Here is a 21,333-nt window from a genome sequence, read left to right on the forward strand (position 1 = left end):
TTTCACTAAGAAGAAACTGAAATTTACAAAAATTAAGTAATTTGCTGAATATTCCAAAGTGGGATGTGGAACAGCCAGGGTGTAACCTTTGCTTGCTCCTTCTAGGGTCTGTTACTCTGAACTCCCTTGCCCTCCTGCCTGTGGTACTCCAGGGGACAGTAACTATGAAAACAGCTGCTTTCCTAATTGAATTTCTCAGATCTTATCACTGAATAGATCTGACGTACCAACAGTGATGAGTTTTGACTTATGTTCAATGTGGAAGTGTGCTTTTTTATAAAGTATGTTTGGGACAGATTATTAAAATATTCGGTCTTCAGTGCTACAATGAGAAGTAACAACTGAAACATAAGCCTACCGTTTTCCATATTTCTCTAAAATACAGTTTGCCAGGGAAATGAAACCACCTGAGTTAAGCAAATTGGCTTAGCTTTGGTCAGTAATTATGCCTAAAGCATTGAAATTCCTACCTACGACGTGTCAGTGATTATGGTAACACTGTTTATATTGTCATATTTTCCATTAAGATGTATATGATTATTATTTATTGGATACACATAAAAGTATAGATCAGCAGTAAACTTAAAATGATTCTAACAAATTATATTATTTTTAAGTAGTACATTTAACAATTCCATTCCCAAAACTATGGATTAAGTGTTCATATCTGTGGTTATGAAATTATGTTCATAGCATTTATTGGGTGCTTATTATGTATTTAGGTATTGAGCTGTGATTGTGTACTTCATATGCACAATATTATCCCATCCTTGCAACAATCCTATTGTAACCATTTTATAGAAAATAAAAGTCAGCTTCAGAGAAATGAAGAATATTTTAAATAAATTCTCACTAATTTGTAAAGACACTAAACCGGCTCACTTTTATTATGGTACTATTGTTATTTATTTATACTTTCTTATTTCTTTTATTTTTTCCCAGAGTTGAAGAGAGTTTTAAGACACTGTTCTGGGCTATATTTGGACTTTCCGAAGTGAAATCAGTGGTCATCAACTATAACCACAAATTCATTGAAAACATTGGTTATGTTCTTTACGGAGTTTATAATGTTACAATGGTCATTGTTTTGCTAAATATGTTAATTGCCATGATCAACAGTTCATTCCAGGAAATTGAGGTATAATCTCAATACATTTTATCATTTGTGCCTACATGTTTTAACTATTCCAAGAACTAACTCAGCAATGAGGATGAGAGTATGGGCTGCTGTTTCCCCTTCATTCATTTCCTGTTTTATATACTTGTTTGATCTTTGCTTCCAAATGTAATATCAATAAGGTATAGTGGGGCAGTAAGGCATAAGAAGCAGAAATGCTGATTTGTTATTCATTTAATAAAAAATTTTAGAAATACTATATCAGCATGAGTTTATATTTTATTCAAAAAATTATTGTTTATGAATACCATTATTCTCCAAGTCTTTTCTGAGTGATATTCAAAATTAACCTTTTCTCAAGTTGAGATTAATAGTAGGAATTTTTATTCCAGAAATCTTGATCTGTGTCCCAAATAACTGAGTGGTATATTGCAGGATAAAATAGAGAATAATTTTTCTTGGTGTTTTTCAGAAAGTAGGAAAACAGATTTATATCTATCAGATATTTATAAACACATGGGAACTTGGAGATTCATAGTCCTGTAAGACTGTCAAAATTTTAGACAAATTTAAGAAAGAGTGTGTGAATAGAATGTTAACATTTTGAAAAAATCTTGGAACCATCACTGGGGTCTGAGAGTGTTTGTTGGCATTGTTCTCCATCTAGCCACACAATGTTAAAAGCCTCCCAGTAATTCTGTTTATGCATTTCCTTCCTGAACTGCCATGTGTATTTGTATAGGATGACGCTGATGTGGAGTGGAAATTTGCAAGGGCCAAACTCTGGTTTTCCTACTTTGAGGAGGGGAGAACACTTCCTGTTCCCTTCAATCTGGTGCCAAGTCCAAAGTCCCTGTTCTATCTCTTACTGAAGCTTAAAAAGTGGATTTCCGAGCTGTTCCAGAGTCAGAAAAAAGATTTCCAGGAAGATGCAGAGATGAACAAGGTAACTTCACTTGATACTTTTTAGTTGTATTCTTAAATGCTGTGACTACTGTAACCACTGTGCCACATCCCTTTAAAAAGCAGCAGTTCCTGATGACGTGTCCATTCGTGACTACTGTAACCACTGTGCCACATCCCTTTAAAAAGCAGCAGTTCCTGATGCTCTAAAAGTTCCTGATCCCTTTAAAAAGAAGCAGTCCATCCATCCCATATGCAGCCACTTCACACAGTACAGTCCTTTGGTTTCTGTCTGTTTAACATGAGCACACTGAACGTTTCCTACTTAAAAGAATATAAGAAAAATTCATGAAGTATAACTAAAATAATGTGTTGTGTTATGTGGAGTGAGTACTGAGAGAAGAGCTGTGCTGGGCTGCTTTTTTGCTGTTGTGGCTTCATCTCCCTACCTTCTTTTTCAATTTATAGAGCCAGGTAAAGTATCAGCAGCTAGTTATGCCTGGGGGGCAACTTGATGAACTCTTAGATACCCTCCACAATGAAAAGTTCAGAAATCAGTTGCTCTCATGCAATTTGGGAGACCAGGCTTGGCAATAAGCAGTTCAAGAAAGAAAGCGCTCAGGACATTGATTGAAAACAATAATCCCTCAAGGTGATGAAGTCTTTAAAAAACCATGAAAAGATTTAGTGCTTAGATGAGGCAGTAGGGCCATCACAACATGTTCAGATATGTTTAGAGAACATGTGGAATTTGTATCTAACTGGAGGGGGAAAGTGAGCAATTATGCTGTGCAAAGATCCCTGCTGAGCACAGACCACTATACTCAGAAGGAGCACTGAGATACCGGTTGCATCTAGAGGAGGAGGACCAGAATGGGACACATATGGATATAGTGTCATATGAGGGAGAACTGAAGGAGCTGGCTGTTTCTTCTGAAAAAGGAACATTGAAGATGACCAAAAATGTCTTTATGATTTCCATCTTTAATTAGGAAGTACACTTGTTTTTCCAAAATGGGAAGAGAAGCAATGGGCAAAAAATTCAAGTAGTTAAATTTTAATTTGGTCTAAGAACAAACTTTTAACAAGAAAATCTGCCCAACAGAAGAGTGGGCTGCCTTTAGAAGTAGTGAGCTTCCCACCATTGTAAGCAGTCAATAAATGCCAGGTGGCTGACAGTGGGAATTTATTGAAGATTTTTCCTTCTTACACTGCATGGGCAATTGGGCCAAATGACTATAAAGTTTCCTTGGAACAATAAGATTCTATCATTAAGTAAAAGGAATGTTGCAATTCCTGCACTGTTTGTTTGCAATTTACTATTTAGAGTTCTCAAGTAAATAACACATTCTCTTGAGTTCTAGTTTCCTCATCTGTCATATGTGAAAAAATTATATCTACATCCTGATGATCAAATAAGCATATAAAAGTACTTTCAGAATTTTAAAGCTTTCTTTAAATGTAGTTATGATTAATTTGTGCAGAAACTTTGGAAACATATACCATCTATGACATTGTTCCAGAAATATAACTTATAGAACTCAGTGGATTGAGTGGCAAAAAATTCCCCTTCTTTCTTTTATGTAATTAAATTAGTGGTTTACAGGTCTGGTTAGAATTGCAGCTTGAGGGAATTCAGAGTCCAAAGGAAACGTCCCAGCACTTGCCAAAGGGAAGAACCCAGTAAGAATATGTTCCTTTCATTAAACTTGTTGGGGAATTAGACCAGATGGCTTTTAAAATATGGAATGAAGAGTGAAACTGGTTCTGCAGTTATACTCATTACACGTTCTGTCTTTAAAAGATAAATGAAGAAAAGAAACTTGGAGTTTTAGGAAGTCGTGAAGACCTTTCAAAATTATCGCTTGACAAAAAACAGGTAAGCTAATATTTGAAAATATGAAATCATGCATATGAGCAGGTTTGTCTTTTCAGAGAAAGGGACAGATATTCAGAAGCAGTTTTAAGAAGTAGAGAACAGACACATTAAAGAATTCAACTATTTTAACAATTCTCAAAAATTCCGTTACTGAGAGGTGGAAGTAAGCCTATAACTTGATAAGCAAAAAAGAATTATATTTAAGACATATATTAAGCACATACGTATGGTGATGGAATATAGGACTAGTCATACAGAGGGGAGAATATGAAGAGATGAATCTGTCAAGAACCTGATGGAGGATATGATTAACTTCACTTTCTGCAGCTCAGGTAGAGAGCACACGTGGTCCCCAATGCCTCCTAATTTGTCAGTAATCAAGAAGTGATGGAAAAAGGCACTGTGGGACCTTAATGGCTATTGTGGTAGACACCGTTTATAATGAATGATGTGTTCTAGAGATCTGTCAGTTCCTTCGCTGGGAGTCGCGAAATCCTCAACAATGAGGACGTTTCATTTTTTGTGGGATGCACATAGTAAGGGCACAATAAATGCTTGTTGCTAAAAGGGATAAAGGAATGAATTAGGAAAAGGGCAAGGTATCAGGTAGGACTTACATTCAATTACACATAGTAATATAAAATCCAAATCATGTGGTTTAAACAAAACAGTTGTTTCTTCCCTGCCTCATTTAACTCTCCAGATTTAGACAGTATGTGCCTGTTGTCAGGCGTGGGTTTCTGTGATTCTCTTGGATTTTTTTCATAGTCAGGTGTAAGAGGACAGCTTTTCCTTCTGCTACTGTAGCCACTTTTCAGGCATGTTAGGAGTAAGGGCAAAGGAAACGTAGGGCATGCTAGCTTAATCCGCCACCACCCTCAGAAGACTGTCCCAAAAATTTCTGTTGTTATATCTCATTGACCAGAACATGCTACATGGCCATCCCATGGAACCCAAATGCCAAGGAGGGAGACTGTTTTTGTGTGTGTGTTTTAAGCTGGTTATGTTACCTCCCCCAACAACATAGGAATCCTTTTACGGCCTATCTGATATCCAGCCACCCAGCCTCCTTTCTAACCATCGCTTCCACTAGCATGTCAATAATTACCTATTACAAATCAGAACAAAAAGGAGAGCTTTAAGTAAGGGAAACACTAAACCATTAGCCCTAGGAAGATTAGGAAATTTGACTGGGAGGAGCTTCCAAAGAACAGTTTCACAGGTAGGAAGGGCTGCAGTTGGAGGTAGCATGTGGGTGAGAGACTTATGCATGAATTCTGTGAGCCCTGCCACAGTCTGGGGCTCAGCCATAGCGATGGGGCCACGTGGGTTGAGAGTAAGACAGCAAGAAGGCAAGTAGAAATCATCCCTGGTCATCCAAGAGAGTCAGCAGATTAGGGTCATTGCAAATTGGCACATTCTTGCTGTTCAGACAAGTTACGTTTGTCTTGCCTTTCCATGCGAATCTAGATTGCATTTAAAAATGATTGCAATAAGGGAAATTTAAGACATGGAAAATAAGTTATATAACAGAGCTCCAAAGTCATTTCACTCTAGAAAGATAGTTTAGTAGTTAGGAGGCTAGTGTAGGTGGTCAACAAATCATAACCCTCAGGCCACATTCAGTCTTGAGCCTGTTTTTGTTCAGACTGAGAGAGATTTTTAAAAATTACATTTCTAAAAAGTTATGAAAAAATGAAGGATATGTGAGAGAGGCCATATGTGGCCCACGAATCCTAAAATATTTATTACCTATGCAAATGTAATGTCTCATAAAGAAATGGCTCTTTTTGTTATTTGGTTCTAAATGTCAATAAATTTTTTGCAATAATAGGTCATTGTAAATTGGATCTTACATTTTTCTAGTATGAAAATACTCATGCTGAAAGCATGAAGGATGTATAATAAGTCACTAGGCAGATAGAAAATTCAAATAGAACCAAAATGTCTTTTTTCTTTATGATAGAAACTACGGTGTCTGTCAAATCAAATAATTTTATTTTCCCTGTAGCTTCTCTAAAAATGTGGAAAATTAAAAATTTTACATCAGTAAAATGTATATTACATATTTAAAATGAGAGTTACACTTTTCATAATATGTATTTTTTTTGTTTTTTTAATTATGCTTTAAGCTCTGGGGTACATGTGCAGCACATGCAGGTTTTTACATAGGTATACATGTGCCAGGGTGGTTTGCTGCACCCATCAACACATCATCTACATTAGGTATTTATCCTAATAATATCCCTCCCTTAGCCCCCCACCCCCGACAAGCCCCAGTGTGTAATGTTTCCCTCCCTGTGTCCGTGTGTTCTCATTGTTCAACACCTACTTATGAGTGAGACCATGCGGTGTTTGGTTTTCTTTTCTTTTGTCAGTTTGCTGAGAACGATGGTTTCCAGCTTCATCCATGTCCCTGCAGAGGAGATGAACTCATCCTTTTTTATGGCTGCATAACATGCCATGGTGTATATGTGCCACATTTTATTTATCCAGTCTATCATTGATGGGCATTTGCGTTGGTTCCAAGTCTTTGCTACTGTGAACATTGCTGCAATAAAAATACATCTGCATGTGTCTTTATAATAGAATGATTTATAAATCCGTTAGGTATGTACCCAGTAATGGGATTGCTGGGTCAAACAGTATTTCTAGTTCTCCATCCTTGAGGAATTGCCACACTGTGTTCCACAGTGGTTGAACTAATTTACACTCCCACCAACAGTGTAAAAGCGATCCTACGTCTCCATATCCTCTCCAGCATCTGTTGTCTTCTGATTTTTTAATGATCACCATTCTAACTGATGTGAGATGGTATCTCAGTGTGGCTTTGATTTCCATTTCTCTAATGACCAATGATGAGCTTTTCTTCAAATGTTTGTTGGCTGCATAAATGTCCTCTTTTGAGATGTGTCTGTTCATATTCTTCACCCACTTTTTGATGGGGTTATTTTTTCTTGTAAATTAGTTTAAGTTCTTTGTAGATTCTGGATATTAGCCCTTTGTCAGATGGGTAGATTGCAAAAATTTTTTCCCATTCTGTTGGTTGCCAGTTCACTCCAATGATAGTTTCTTTTGCTGTGCAGAGGCTTTTGAGTTTAATTAGATCAGATTTGTCTATTTTGGCTTTTGTTGTCATTGCTTTTGGTGTTTTAGCCATGAAGTCCTTGCCCATGCCTATGTCCTGAATGATATTGCCTAGGTTTTCTTCTAGGATTTTTATGGTGTTAGTTCTTATGTTTAAATCTTTAATCCATCTGGAGTTAATCCAGTTTCAGCTTTTTGCATATGACTAGCCAATTTTCCCACACCATTTATTGAATATGGAATGCTTTCTCTATTGCTTGTTTTTGTCAGGTTTGTCAAAGACCAGATGGTTGTAGATGTGTGGCATTATTTGTGAGGCTTCTGTTCTGTTCCATTCATCTATCTCTGTTTTGGTACCAGTACCATGCTGTTTTGATTGCTGTAGCCTTGTAGTATAGTTTGAAGTCAGGTAGCATGATGCCTCCAGCTTTTTTGTTTGTTTTGCTTAGGATTGTCTTAGTTATGCAGGCTGTTTTTTGGTTCCATATGAAGTTTAATGTGTTTTTTTCCAATTCTGTGAAAAAAGTCAATGGTAGCTTGATGGGAATAGTATTGAATCTGTAAATTACCTTGGGCAGTATGGCTATTTTCATGATATTACTTCTTCCTAAGCATGAGCATGGAATATTTTCCATCTGTTGTTTCCTTGAGCAGTGGTTTATAGTTCTCCTTGAAGAAGTTTTTCATATCCCTTGTTAATTGTATTCCTAGGTATTGTATCTCTTTGTAGCAATTGTGAATGGGAGTTCACTCATGATTTGGCTCTCTATTATTGCTGTATAGGAATGCTTGCGATTTTTGCACATTGATTTCGTATCCTGAGACTTTGGTGAAGTTGCTTATCAGCTTAAGGAGATTTTGGGCTAATACGATGGGGTCTTCTAAATATACAATCTTGTCATCTGCAAATAGAGACAATTTGACTTCCTCTTTCCCTAATTGAATACCTTTTATTTATTTCTCTTGCCTAATTGACCTGGCCAGAACTTCCAATACTCTGTTGAATAGGAGTGGTGAGAGAGGGCATTCTTGTCTTGTGCCAGTTTTCAAAGGGAATGCTTCCAGTTTTTGCCCATTCATTATGATATTGGCTGTGGGTTGGTCATAAATAGCTCATTATTTTGAGATACATTCCATTAAGACCTAGTTTATTGAGAGTTTTTAGCATAAGGGGCTGTTGAATTTTGTTGAAGTCCTTCTCTGCATCTATTATGTGGTTTTTGTCTTTGGTTCTGTTTATGTGATGGACTACGTTTATAGATTTGCATATGTTGATGAAACCAAGTTGATTGTGATGGATAAGCTTTTTGATGTACTGCTAGATTCAGTTTGCCAGTATTTTATTGAGGATTTTTGCATCAATGTTCTTCATGGATATTGACCTAAAATTTTCTTGTTTAGTTGTGTCTTTGTCTGGTTTTGGTATCAGGATGATGTTGGTCTCCTAAAATGAGTTAGGGAAGATTCCCTCTTTTTGTACTGCTTGGAATAGTTTCAGAAGGAATGGTACCAGCTCTCTTTGTACCTCTGGTAAAATTCGGCTGTGAAACTGTCTGGTCCTGGGCTTTTTCTGGTTTGTAGCTTCTTAATTGCTGCCTCAATTTTGGGCCTTGTTATTGGTCTATTCAAGGATTTGACTTCTTCCTGGTTTAGTCTTTGGAAGGTGTAAGTGTCTAGGAACTTATCCATTTCTTCTAGATTTACTGGTTTATTTGCATATAGGTGTTTGTAGCATTCTCTGATTGTAGCCTGTATTTCTGTGCCATTGGTGGTGATATCCCCTTTATCATTTTTTATTGCATCTATTTGATACTTCTCTCTTTTATTGTTTACTACTTTGGCTAGTGGTGTATCTATTTTGTTGATAGTTTCCAAAAAAAAAACCAGCTCTTGGATTCATTAATGGTCTGAAGGGTTTTTTGTGTCTCTATCTCCTTCAGTTCTGCTCTGAGTTATTTCTTGTCTTCGGCTAGCTTTTGAATTTGTTTGATATTGCTCCTCTAGTTCTTTGAATCATGACACTAGGGTGTCAATTTTAGATCTTTCCTGATTTCTGTGGTGGACATTTAGTGCTATAAATTTCCATGTAGATAATGCTTTAAATGTTTCCCAGAGATTCTGGTATGTTGTATCTTCATTTTCATTAGTCTCAAAGAACATCTTTATTTCTGCTTTCATTTCATTATTTATCTAGTAGTGATTCAGGAGCACATTGTTCTGTTTCCATGAAGTTGTGTGGTTCTGAGTGAGTTTCTTAATCCTGAGTTCTAATTTGATTGCACTGTGGTTTGAGAGGCTGTTTGTTATGATTTCCATTCTTTTGCATTTGCTGAGGAGTGATTTACTTCCAATTATGTGGTCAATTTTAGAATAAATGTGATGTGGTGCTACGAATGTATATTCTGTGGATATGGGGTGGAGCGTTCCATAGATGTCTTTTAGGTCCACTTGGTCCAATTTGAGTTCAAGTCCTGATTATCCTTGTTAATTTTCTGTCTCATTGATCTGTCTAATATTGACAATTGGGTGTTAAAGTCTCCCACTGTTATTGTGTGGGAGTCTAAGTCTCTTTGTAGGTCATTAAGAACTTGCTTTATATATCTAGGTGCTCCTATATTGGGTGCATATATATTTAAGATAGTTAACTCTTCTGGTTACATTGATCCTTTACCATTATGTATGTAATGCCCTTCTTTGCCTATTTTGATCTTTGTTGGTTTAAAATCTGTTTTATCAGAGCCTAGGATTGCAACCCCTGCTTTTTTTGCCCTCCATTTGTTTGGTAAATCTTCCTCCATCCTGTTGTTTTGAGTCTAGGTATGTCATTGCACGTGAGATGGGTCTCCTGAAGAAAGCACACCAGTAAATCTTGACTCCTTACCTAATTTGCCAGACAGTGTCTTTTGGTTGGGGCATTTAGCCCATTTACATTTGAGGTTAATATTGTTATGTGTGAATTTGAGTCCGCCATTTTGATGCTAGCTGGTTGTTTTGCCTGTTAGTCGATGCAGCTTCTTCATAGTGTCAATGGTCTTTACAGTTTGGTATGTTTTTTGCAGTGGCTGGTACAGGTTGTTCCTTTCCATGTTTAGTGCTTCCTTCAGTAGCTCTTGTAAGGCAGGCCAGGTGGTGAAAGAATCTCTCAGCAGTTGCTTGTCCATAAGGATTTTCTTTTTCCTTCACGTATGAAGTTTATTTTAGCTGGATAAGAAATTTTGGGTTGTAAATTCTTTTAAGGATGTTGAATATTGTCTCCTACTCCATTCTAGTCTGTAGAGTTTCTGCCAAGAGATCCACTGTGAGTCTGATGGGCTTCCCTTTGTGGGTAACCCACCCTTTCTCTCTGGCTGTCCTTAGCATTTTTTTCCTGCATTTCAACCCAGGTGAATCTGATGATTACCTGTCTTGGGATTGCTCTTCTTGAGGAATGTCCCTGTGGTGTTCTCTGTATTTCTGGAATTTGAATGTTGGCCTGCCTTGCCAGGTTGGGGAAGTTCTGGTTGATATGCTGAAGAGTGTTATCCAACTTGGTTTCATTCTCCCCGTCATTTTCAGGTACACCAATCAAACATAGATTTACATTTCCTGGAGGGTCTGTTCATTTCTTTTTACTCTCTTTTCTCTTATCTTGCCTTCTTGTTTTATTTTACTGAGTTGATCTTCAATCTCTGATATCCTTTCTTTTGCTTGACTGATTTGGTTGTTGAAAGGTGTGTATGCTTCACAAAATTCTTGTGCTGTGTTTTTCAGCTCCATCAAGTTATTTATGTTCTTCTCTAAGCTGGCTATTCTAGTTAGCATTTTGTCTAACCTTTTTTCAATGTTCTTAGGTTTCTTGCATTGGGTTAGACCATACTCCTTAGCTCGGAGAAGTCTGTTATTACCCACATTTTGAAGCCTGCTTCTGTCAGTTTCCCAGACTCATTCTCTGTCCAGTTATGTTCCATTGCTGATGAAGAGTTGTGATCCCTTGGAGGAGAAGAGGCATTCTGGTTTTTGGAGATTTCAACCTTTTTGCACTGGTTTCTTCCCATCTTTGTGGATTTATCTACCTTTTGTCTTTGAAGTTGGTGATCTTTGGATGGGGTCTCTGAGTGGGCGTCCTTTCTGTTGATGTTGAAACTATTTCTGTTTGTTAGTTTTCCTTCAGTCAGGCCCCTCTTCTGCAGTTCTTCTGGAGGTCCACTCCAGATCCTACTTGCCTGAGAATCACCAGTGGGGGTTGCAGAACAGCAACGATTTCTACCTGTTCCTTCCTCTGGTATCTTCTTCCCAGAAGGATACCTGCCAGATGCCAGCCATAGCTTTCCTGTATGAGGTGTCTGTCAGCCCCTGCTGGGAGGTGTCTCCCAGTTAGTTAGGATACACGGGGGTCATAGAGCCACTTGAGAAAGCAGTCTGTCCCTTATCAGAGCTCGAGTGCTGTGCTGGAATATCTGTTGCTTCCTTCAGAGCTGCTAGGCAGGGATGTTTAAGTCTGCTGAAGAGGAATGTAGAACTGCCCCTTTTCCCAGGGGCTCTGTCCCAGGAAGATGGGGGCTGTATTTGTAAGTCCCTGACAGGCTGTTGCCTTTATTCAGAGATGTCTTGGCCAGCAAAAGGGGAACCCAGTGACACAGTCTGCCTTCAGAGGCCTCACTGAGCTGCCATGGGCTCTGCCCAGTTCCTGTGTAAAGTTCCCACCAACTATGTTTACATAGGCAAGGTTAAAACTGCCTACCTCAGCCTCAGCAATGGTGGACACTCCTCTCTCCACTGAGCTTGAATATTTCAGGTCTAGCTCAGACTGCTGTGCTGGTTGTGAGAATTTCAAGCCAGTAGATCTTGGCTTGCTGGTCTTCATGGGGTTTGGACTCACTGAGCCAGATCACTTGACTCCCTGGCTTCAGCCCCCCTTTTTAGGGGAATGAGTGGCTCTGTCTTGCTTGTGTTCCAGGCATCACTATGGTATGAGGAAAAAAAAACTGCTGTGGTTAAAATGGCTGCCCGGTTTTGTGCTGGAAACCTGGGACACTGGTATTGTAGGCACCAGAGGAAATCTCCTCATCTGTAGGTTGTGTGGACTATGGGAAAAGCACAGAATCTGTGCCAGAGTGTCAGGGAAAGTCCCTAATGACTTCCCTTGGCTAGGAAAGGGAGTTCTCTGGCCTCGTGCACTTTCTGGGTGAGGCAACACCCCACCCTGCTTCAGCTTGTTCTCCTTGCATTGCACCCACTGTCTAATGAGTTCCAATGAGATGAACCAGTTACCTCAGTTGGAAATGCAGAGATCACCTGCCTTCTGCACCACTCTCACTGGGAACTGCTAACCAGAGCTGTTCCTATTTGGCCATCTTGGCAGAAAATCTGAAAATACATATTTTAATCATAGCTTAAAACAAACTGTAGAAGAAGTACTAAACCTGTGATGTCTGACCTCAATTGTGAAGTTTGGAATAAAATGTTGATTCCAATCAGTTTAACAATCTAGACAGCCTCTTGTGTAATTGTGTATTGTGGTAGCCATGGAGATGTGCCATTCCCCAAGAGAGTGACTGACTTTCCCACACAATCATCTTACCTGTCCCTCTTTCACAGGTGAGTAGAGACTCACAGTGGAGACGCTTTCTCTGTCTTCTCCTGCTCCAACTTCCCTTTATCTATCATAGGTATAATCCTTGATACATCTCAGACTTTCAACTAGTCTTGGCATTTGATCCTTGGAGGGTTAAATCAACATAAGTATTTATTTTCCCTTGCCACATGAGCTTGTGGTGAACAAATCTTGAGACACATTTCACCTGCCTTGGTTTTATGCTATACATTAAACTGTATTCCTGAGAAAATGTTTTTTTAAGGCAATCATTTATATTTCAAATAATTTTTGCCCATTGCTAATGAGATGGTTTGGGTCTAGTGTATACATACTAAGAAAAATGCTTATGGTTCATTCTTTCTTATCCAACTCATATGACTTTTGCTCACTCTTTTTCATAACATCTATATCTAAGTGAGTTTCTATTTCACTCAGGCCTTCTCTCTGACCTCTTGAATTTTAAAGTATTTAGTTAGCTGCACAAACGCAGCTGTCACATCTGCTCCAGGTGCACCATAGATATCAGTAGGATGAACTATATATAAAAATACATTTTGAAACAAGGTAAGAAGACCTATTCATTATCTTTGATCATATCCTTTAAAGGTCACTGACTTTGGTGGTTGCTAGCATTAGTTTTTGAGATATACCGTCTGAAAGGATAGCATAAACTAAAAGTTGATCTCTTCCATAGTCTATTACATGTGTAAACCTAATAATGCCAGATAACTTCTTGAACTTCTTGATTATCTGCCAACTTCTGAACAGATCTCATTCCAGCTGTCATCTTAGGGAAGGTTTTTAAACCCAGCAAAGTAGAGCTTAGGAGATTTTTAATGCTCATCTGAATGTGGGAATCACGGAATATTTCATTCCCTGAATGACTTAGTCATGGACTTGGGCACATCAGTAAAAAGTAATACTTGGCAAAATATCTCCAGGATGAATTGACTACAGACAGTCCCAGACTTACCATAGTTCAACTTAATGATTTTTCAACTTTATGATGGTGTGAAAGCACTGTGTGTTCAGTAGAAACCGTGCTTCAAATTTGAATGTTGATTCAAATTTTTTATAATATTAATATAAAATAGGCTTTGTGCTAGATGCTTTTGGCCAACTGTAAGCTAAGGTAAGTGTCCTGAGTATGTTTAAGGTAGGCTAGGCTAAGTTACGATGTTCAGTAGTTAGGTGCATTAAGTGTATTTTCAATTTACAGCATTTTCAACTTACAAAGGATTTATCAGGATATAACCCCATCATAAGTAAAGGGGTATGTGTAGATTAAAGTTAACCATGAAATAGACCTAAAGCCACATAGTAGATATTTACCTTTCTATAAAATAATAGGTATTGACAATTATAGAATGTCCACTGTATGTCAAGCGATATATTCTCTATACCTCATCTCTTTAATTCCTGCAATACTCTTAGAGGCAGGTAATATTACTTCCTCTATTGTATATCTGAGAGTCCTAAGGATACAGAGGTGAAATGATTTGCCTAAAGTCCCATTTCAAACAAGTGACAGAGCCTAAATTTCAATCAACATCCACTTGATTCAGAGCAGTATGTTTATAAGCACTGTACAACGCGGCTTCATTTCCTATCTGGACTGCTGACTGAATATATTGTTGATACCGTTTCAGTCCAATGCTCTGTTCCTGGTTGCAGGACATTTAATGCTTGTAGGAAATAGGAGACTCCCCGAACTTCCTATATCCAGCAATATAAGAAACTTTAAAGACATAAGATTACTTGTTTGAATGAATTAGAAACAAGTTATTAGTGTTGCTCACTCTAATCCTACAATGAAACTACATGATGAGAGATATTAATATTGAACTAATTATTAGGAAATGAAAAATAAAACAAGCCTGGGCATGGTGGCTCATGCCTGTAATCCCAGCACTTTGGGAGGCTGAGGTGAGTGAATTGTGAGATCGGGAGATAGAGACCATCCTGGCCAACATGGTCCAACATGGTGAAACCCCATCTCTATTAAAATATAAAAATTAGCTGAGAGTGGTGGTGCGTGCCTGTAATTCCAGCAACTTGGGAGGCTGAGGCAGGAGAATCACTTGAACCTGGGAGGCAGAGATTGCAGTGAGCTAAGATGATGCCACTACACTCCAGCCTGGCGACAGAGTCAGACTCCATCTCAAAAAAAAAAAAAAAAAAAGAGAGAGAAAAGAAAAAGAAAACGAATAAAGAATGCATAAAATATGGTAGAAGGTATTAACGAAGAGGGCAGGCAATGGTTCATTTGGAATTGGACAGAGTGTTTATATCTATATTAGCAACAAAGCTTACATCCAGTCCTTTTTGCATATAGACAACAAGCTTCCCACTTCCAGTCTCTGTGGCACTGTACACATTAGCTCTATCTATAAACATCCAAATCCCTGAGCTTTAAATACTATTCAATTTTCAAGGTGATGTTTCTTTCTTTTATATGCGATAGTCTTGCAGACTTGGATTTCCAGACATTAAATAATGGCACTTTCTGCCACCAAGTGGTAATAATACTTCCTTGCACCACTGGATAAGTTATTGTTCTCCATAGTATTCAGTTTTTTAAAAAAACATTACTGAATTTCTATGATGTATTAGAAACTGACTAGATTTTTTTTTCTGAAAATAAAATATATATGTATCCAAAACTTGGTATTTCATACTTAGAAAAAAACTAGTCACATCAAAATGCCCCTGTGGATTTATAAATATTTCATCTTATACCATTTAACTATACCAGTGGTTCTCGACCAGCGGCGATTGTGCCCTCCACCCCCAATCTGGTGCATTTGATAATACCGGCAGATATTTTTCGTTGTCACAGTAGAGGGTGGTGGGATCTCTGATTGACATCTAATCCCTAGATTAGATGCCAGGGATGCTGCTAAGCATTCCATAATGCACGGGAGGCCACCCACACCAAAGAATTATCTAGCCCAAAATGTCAGAGGTGAGTTATTGAATAGATGGCAAATAAATCAGAGTCATGATGGTTATGAGCCTTTCCTCACCTGCATGCTTTCTCATTATGTGCTTAGTGGGCTTCACACTAGGTCCTCACCTTTTATGATGTTCTTAAGACATTAATTATAGTTTCAAAGCCAGGGTTCCCATTGTGTTATTTAAAATGTTACGTGGAACTTTTTATGCATTTCACAAATTCATAAATTAGTGGGGTTTGAATTATGATAGAAGCTAGCTAGACCACTTCCTTCACTGTCAGACAAGAATATAGAAAGTTGAAGCAGCTTACCTACTGTTCCATGGCTAGCTTGTGGCAAAGCCAGATGGTGTTTGTTTATCCTTCAGGTTCGCTTCAAGTCCTCTTTTTGAGAACCTAAACTGCCTCTCTTTGGTTAATTTAATAAATTATATAATTCATCAGAGTGATTTTAAAATTCAGTATAAGTTAAGATATATGGACACTTACTAACATCTTTAGAGTGAGTGACAGCAAAAGGAAATAGATACATGAAAAATGATGCTATATAAATAACATTTCCAGATTTCTGTATTACAAATCTTATCAATCTTGCAATCTTGCCATATTTTTCATAATTGTGCTATTACCATAACTCAGCTATACCATAATTGCTTATGTTCATTTATACCCAGAGCCTAGCACAGGACCCTCAATATATACTTGCTTAATAGATGAATGTCTGAGTAGCTGTTGTAATTCAATATGTGGCTAAAGTATCAAAGCATTAAAGTTAATACAAGGATTTTAATTCAGTCTGATTGAGCTTTACTTACAGCAACCTAGATGTCACCAGGAAATATAAATCACTGCATATCTTTGAAGACAATCTCGAGGTGTCTCTTCCTCCAGAAAACAGCTGTGTATCATAAACATGCAAATTCAGAGCTGCTTGTTTTACTTCAGTTCTTCTACTTTTTTCCTTTAGAAAATGTATTAAAGAGGTTTTAAATCATCCCCCTACGTTAATATGTTATGCTACCACCTCTATTGAAGATTGCTTTCACTATTTCTTATTTGCCTATTCAGGTAAATATATTTTAACTTAAAAAAATGCTGCCCAAATGGGATAGTATGCAGTACCTAAAATTCAAACATTAAGTAGAAATTTTTTGGCAACTGAATTCTTTTCCACCACAGTCTTACCCTGGTGTTTCTTCAGGAGCCACATCAGACCCTGCCACAGGTGTGGATGTCTTAGTTAATCAGGTGGCACTGTTGATCCCTCATCAATGAACTATTTCCTCAATTTGCTTGACTCTTCCTCTACGATGGATGTATCTGTGAAAAGATTAAAGCATGACTCTCATGACAACATGACTGGCACTCACAAGTCTAAGAGACTCCTCAGACAACCTCTGATAGCCATTAAGAAACTGAACACACTTAAACTGTCACTGATTTGTCTTGGAAGACAGAATATTAAGCAAGTTAAACGGCACTATACAGATAGATAATTTGTGTATATGAGACTATTTGTTAATTGTATAACATCTCATTACATTATTTAAAAGAAAATTTAAATAGGAATTCATTTCTAATTATTTTCAAATTACAGGTTGGGCATAATAAACAACCAAGTGTAAGGAACTCAGAAGATTTCCATTTAAATAGTTTCAATAATCCGCCAAGACAGTATCAGGTAAGCATGGATTTTTAAAGAAATAAGAGTTGTTATTTGTAATATTTAGATTCTTAAAGTATGTGATTGTTTAAATGAAAATAAAGTATTAGGATATTTTCCTCACTATCAAATAATGCATTACTTCAACAAGTATTTATCAACTACCATATACCAGGCATTTTGTAAGTGCTAGAGAGATATAAGTTAAACAAAAAAATAGTCTTGGAATCAGATCTGAGAGAGTCTCCATGTTCAATGAAAAAGACAAACCTTAGAAAAAAACATAAAGAAGAGAGTAAAATTCATGTCAAACTCCACCATTGAGAAACAAAGACTACTTGCTTTTGGTAAAAATTCTGCCAGGTGATTATATGTCTATATATGTGTAATTTTACGTATATCTTAATAATATTATGAAATGCATATATAATACTATATGAGTTAATTGTACTTATATAATGAGTAATAGTTTTTAGCTTGTGATTTTTCTCTCCACAAAATATATATTCCTGTTAATTCAGTGAATGTATTATATTCCTTTATATAAATATATGGCAATTTACTAAAAATAATTCCTTACTGATGGACATTTAAAGTTTCATTTTTTCTGACTAGTTCTACTATGAACATACTTGTTCATGTAATAAATCATATCTTTAGAAGAGATTCTTGAAGGTAGGGACTTACTATCTACCATTTAACCTTGGCTTAGGTGTAAAATTTTGTTTAGTTCTATATCCATCCAGTACTTTCTGAGCACCCACGAAGATTCCTTCTTTTAATGAAAAAAAAAATAGTAAAATCAATGTTTGCCTGATAGAGGTCAAGTTACTTGAAAAATTTGTTACATTGAAAGTAGTCTTTCCCAAATTAATAGAAAGTTTAAAATAAAAACTGGTTCCATTTTTTGGTCAGACACATGGGGCTTAAATGAGTGGACATTAGCTTGATTCCCCATTTCCTTGAGCAATAGTGTACATCTTTCATCAACCCCACTAAAAGACTGTCTTGCTCTAATACTTTTCAAATAAAGTACGAGAAATGGACATAAGGGATTACATGTTTGCTCTAAACATTCTTTTCTAAGAATTCATTTTTGAGTCATTAGTCCAGGTGATACGGAACTGCTTTAAAAAGGAAAGCAAGGCCAGGCACGGTGGCTCATGCCTGTAATCCCAGCACTTTGAGAGGCCTAGGTGGGCAGATTACGAAGTCAAGAGATTAAGACCACCCTGGCCAACATGGTGAAACCCCGTCTGTACTAAAAATACAAAAATTAGCTGGGGATGGTGGTGCGCTCCTGTAGTCCCAGCTACTTGGGAAGCTGAGGCAGGAAAATTGCTTGAACCTGGGAGGCGGAGGTTGCAGTGAACTGGCATCATGCCACTACACTCCAGCCTGGCGACAGAGAGAGATTCTGTCTCAAAAAAAAAAAAAAAAAAAAAAGAAGGAAAGAAAAGCAAAATGTGGAGATTGCATGCATCCTAGCTGAATCACCTTAGTCTTTGTTAGCCATCACTTCCTCCCTGTGGTCAGCCCTTTGGAAGACTCAGAATCTTGTTCCAAATGAAAGATTTGTCATCAACCTCAAAATGACATAGATTTCTCCTTTCTCTGTCTAGAAAATAATGAAGAGGCTCATTAAAAGATATGTACTGCAGGCCCAGGTAGATAAGGAGAGTGACGAAGTGAACGAAGGTGAGTTGAACACAGAAACAAATCAGCCCCTGAATGTGAGTCAGGACCGGGGCCTAAGGCAGAGTGGAGGAAGAGCTGCAGAGACGCGCGTGGGGAGAGTGAACTTCAAGGAGAAAAGTAGCACAGGATCTCACCAGCCACCAATTCTGTTAAAGAGTAGGGAATAGGCTATTTCTCCACAGGTGGGGACAGCTGCCACTTGCTAGATGAAAAGCTATTATTCTCATGGTAGACTTGGAGGGAGGAGGAAGTGGGTGGGAAAGGCAAGGAAGGTGCTGCTGCCTCAACCCCTGATTTCTTCACCACCGTTTTCTTTTAACTTACCTTAGGAGGACTTTTGTTAATCATTCTGCTACAATCTCTTCATTCACCAAAACGTTTAGCTAAGAAAACAACCACCTTCTCCATTAGGAACTTATTTCCTTTGAAAGGATTTAAAATAAAATTGTGTGTGAAATTAGGGCTGATATCCTCTTGTCCCACAATCGCAAGTTTTTCTTCATTGTGTATTATAGTTGACTTCTTATCACTCTTGCTTTCAAAGGGGAACTGAAGGAAATTAAGCAGGATATCTCAAGTCTCCGCTATGAACTCCTTGAAGAAAAATCTCAGAATACACAAGACCTAGCAGAACTTATTAGAGAACTTGGAGAGAAATTATCCATGGAACCAAATCAAGAGAAAACCAATAGATAATGCGAAGACTTCCTTAGAAATTTATATTTATTTGTCCACTTGAAGCCATGTTATTTTCTGATTTTTTTTTAAGTGCCAATGTGCCCACCTTTTTTTTTTTTTTAGACAGAGTCTTGCTCTGTTGCCCAGGCTGAAGTACAGTGGTGCAAAGCTAAATAACTTGGGTGATCCTATCATCTGGAACCCTAGTATGTAATTTTTTTGGTGATTAAACTCCATCGTTCAGGGTAAAAGTTGTAGATTATGATGAAAATTATGCCCAGTGGTTTGGTGCTTGTTTTATAAACTGCTTTCTTAGATGTAACTGTAGTGATGATGTCATTGCTATGTAGTGTCTGCCGGGAAATGAGTTCCAGTGGGCAGAGGCTGACCCATGTTATTGCCCATGTGATTTTTTCCTCTGAAGGTTATTTCAGGTTCTTTCTTGCCTGCTCCGTGGATCCCCTGCTGGGGACTCCTGGCTCTGAAATTTGGGGAAAAGTAGTCCATGGCCCGCCCTTTAAAGAATGCTGTTTAACCATCATTTACCCTATTTATCCCTCAAAGCACATGATGGACACTGTTCATACAAAATGGACTTTTATCTATGTAAAATTTTCTGATTCATCTATTTGAAAATGTTATACTTAATAATGAAAAAGAATTTTTCCTCCACTGAACCCTGGAAACGTGGTCCAGTTTGTGCGTGTGTAAATGTGTACACACATACATAAAATACATAAAATGATCTATTTCTTTTGTGACTAATGTGGAAACAAAAGCTCTTTATGTTATAAATTTTTACTGTGACTAAAAAATTACTGTGTAAATAACTACCTTTTATTGGAGAAAAAAATCAAAACTGCAAACAATGTGGTTATTTGGTTCTATTTTAGCACAATTTTGTGCCATTTCTGGGAGCAATGTATGAATCCCCACACTTAGCCACTGAATGTAAAGGAGAAAAATAACATGGGAATTTTAAAATACTTATCTGTTATTCTTACTATGTTCTATCCTCTATTCAAATATATAAAACAGGAATTGGCATTCATGTGCATTACCAAGAGGTTTTTGTTATTACTTACTGATGATGTGAACTGGTGTCTTAAACAACTAAAAGAGAGACATGAAGGTTCATCTGTTTACTCAAAGACCATTGGCATTCAGAGGATGCTGGACATTAACTGGAAATGCTACTTTCAATTCAATAAAGGGATATTTCAAATGCAAACCCTTTTAACTTCATCTTAAAGATGAAATGGTCACAGAAAAGCTGTTTAGCTCCAACTTTGGCTTAATTTAAATTAAATAACATTTATGTAATCAGATCAGAAAATACAGCTGAAAATTTATATTCAGTGATTTTGTATTTGTGGGTACTACTAATGGAAAAGTAATTTAGTGATATATAAAGATCGATTTTCAAGTATTTTGTGACAATATTTGAATCAGCAGTTGTAAAAAATCAACCTCATGCCAAATGCACTATCAGAAAATTAAAATAATCTAACATCCACAGAGTGTGTGTTGTGCTGTATGAGAGATGGGCCGTCATACCAAGGATGCTCTGTGACAGCACGTGGGCTTGACTCCAGAAGACTCAAGAAAAGATATTCAGATTCCTCAGTGTCTTTTAAGTTTGATTGATTGACCTGACAAGATATAAGTTTTGGGAAACTCAACAGGCACGACTGTGTGTTCCTCAGCAAAAGACAATACCCTTCAGGTGTTTCCTATGGTTCAAATTAATGTCCTGAAGTCAGATTTTCATCAAAAT

The 21,333-nt window shown here is 37.4% G+C and overlaps 1 protein-coding gene across 2 annotated transcripts in view; it reads left to right on the plus strand.

Annotated features, from left to right (window-relative positions):
• Window positions 1-21,069, plus strand: part of TRPC6 (transient receptor potential cation channel subfamily C member 6) — a 125,583-nt gene extending 104,514 nt beyond the window's left edge. For both annotated transcript variants that reach the window (XM_032295702.1, XM_032295703.1), the window contains exons 8-13: window positions 943-1,138; window positions 1,860-2,063; window positions 3,825-3,899; window positions 17,115-17,198; window positions 18,803-18,878; window positions 19,423-21,069. In XM_032295702.1, the coding sequence (XP_032151593.1) occupies window positions 943-1,138; window positions 1,860-2,063; window positions 3,825-3,899; window positions 17,115-17,198; window positions 18,803-18,878; window positions 19,423-19,574 (787 nt within the window). In that variant the 3' untranslated portion in view covers window positions 19,575-21,069. The remainder of the gene's footprint in view (window positions 1-942; window positions 1,139-1,859; window positions 2,064-3,824; window positions 3,900-17,114; window positions 17,199-18,802; window positions 18,879-19,422) is intronic.
• The last annotated feature ends 264 nt before the right edge of the window (window positions 21,070-21,333 follow it).

Source organism: Sapajus apella, unplaced genomic scaffold (genome assembly GCF_009761245.1).
Source record: "Sapajus apella isolate SASKATOON/1434 unplaced genomic scaffold, GSC_monkey_1.0 scaffold34, whole genome shotgun sequence".
Taxonomy (NCBI): Eukaryota; Metazoa; Chordata; class Mammalia; order Primates; family Cebidae; genus Sapajus; species Sapajus apella.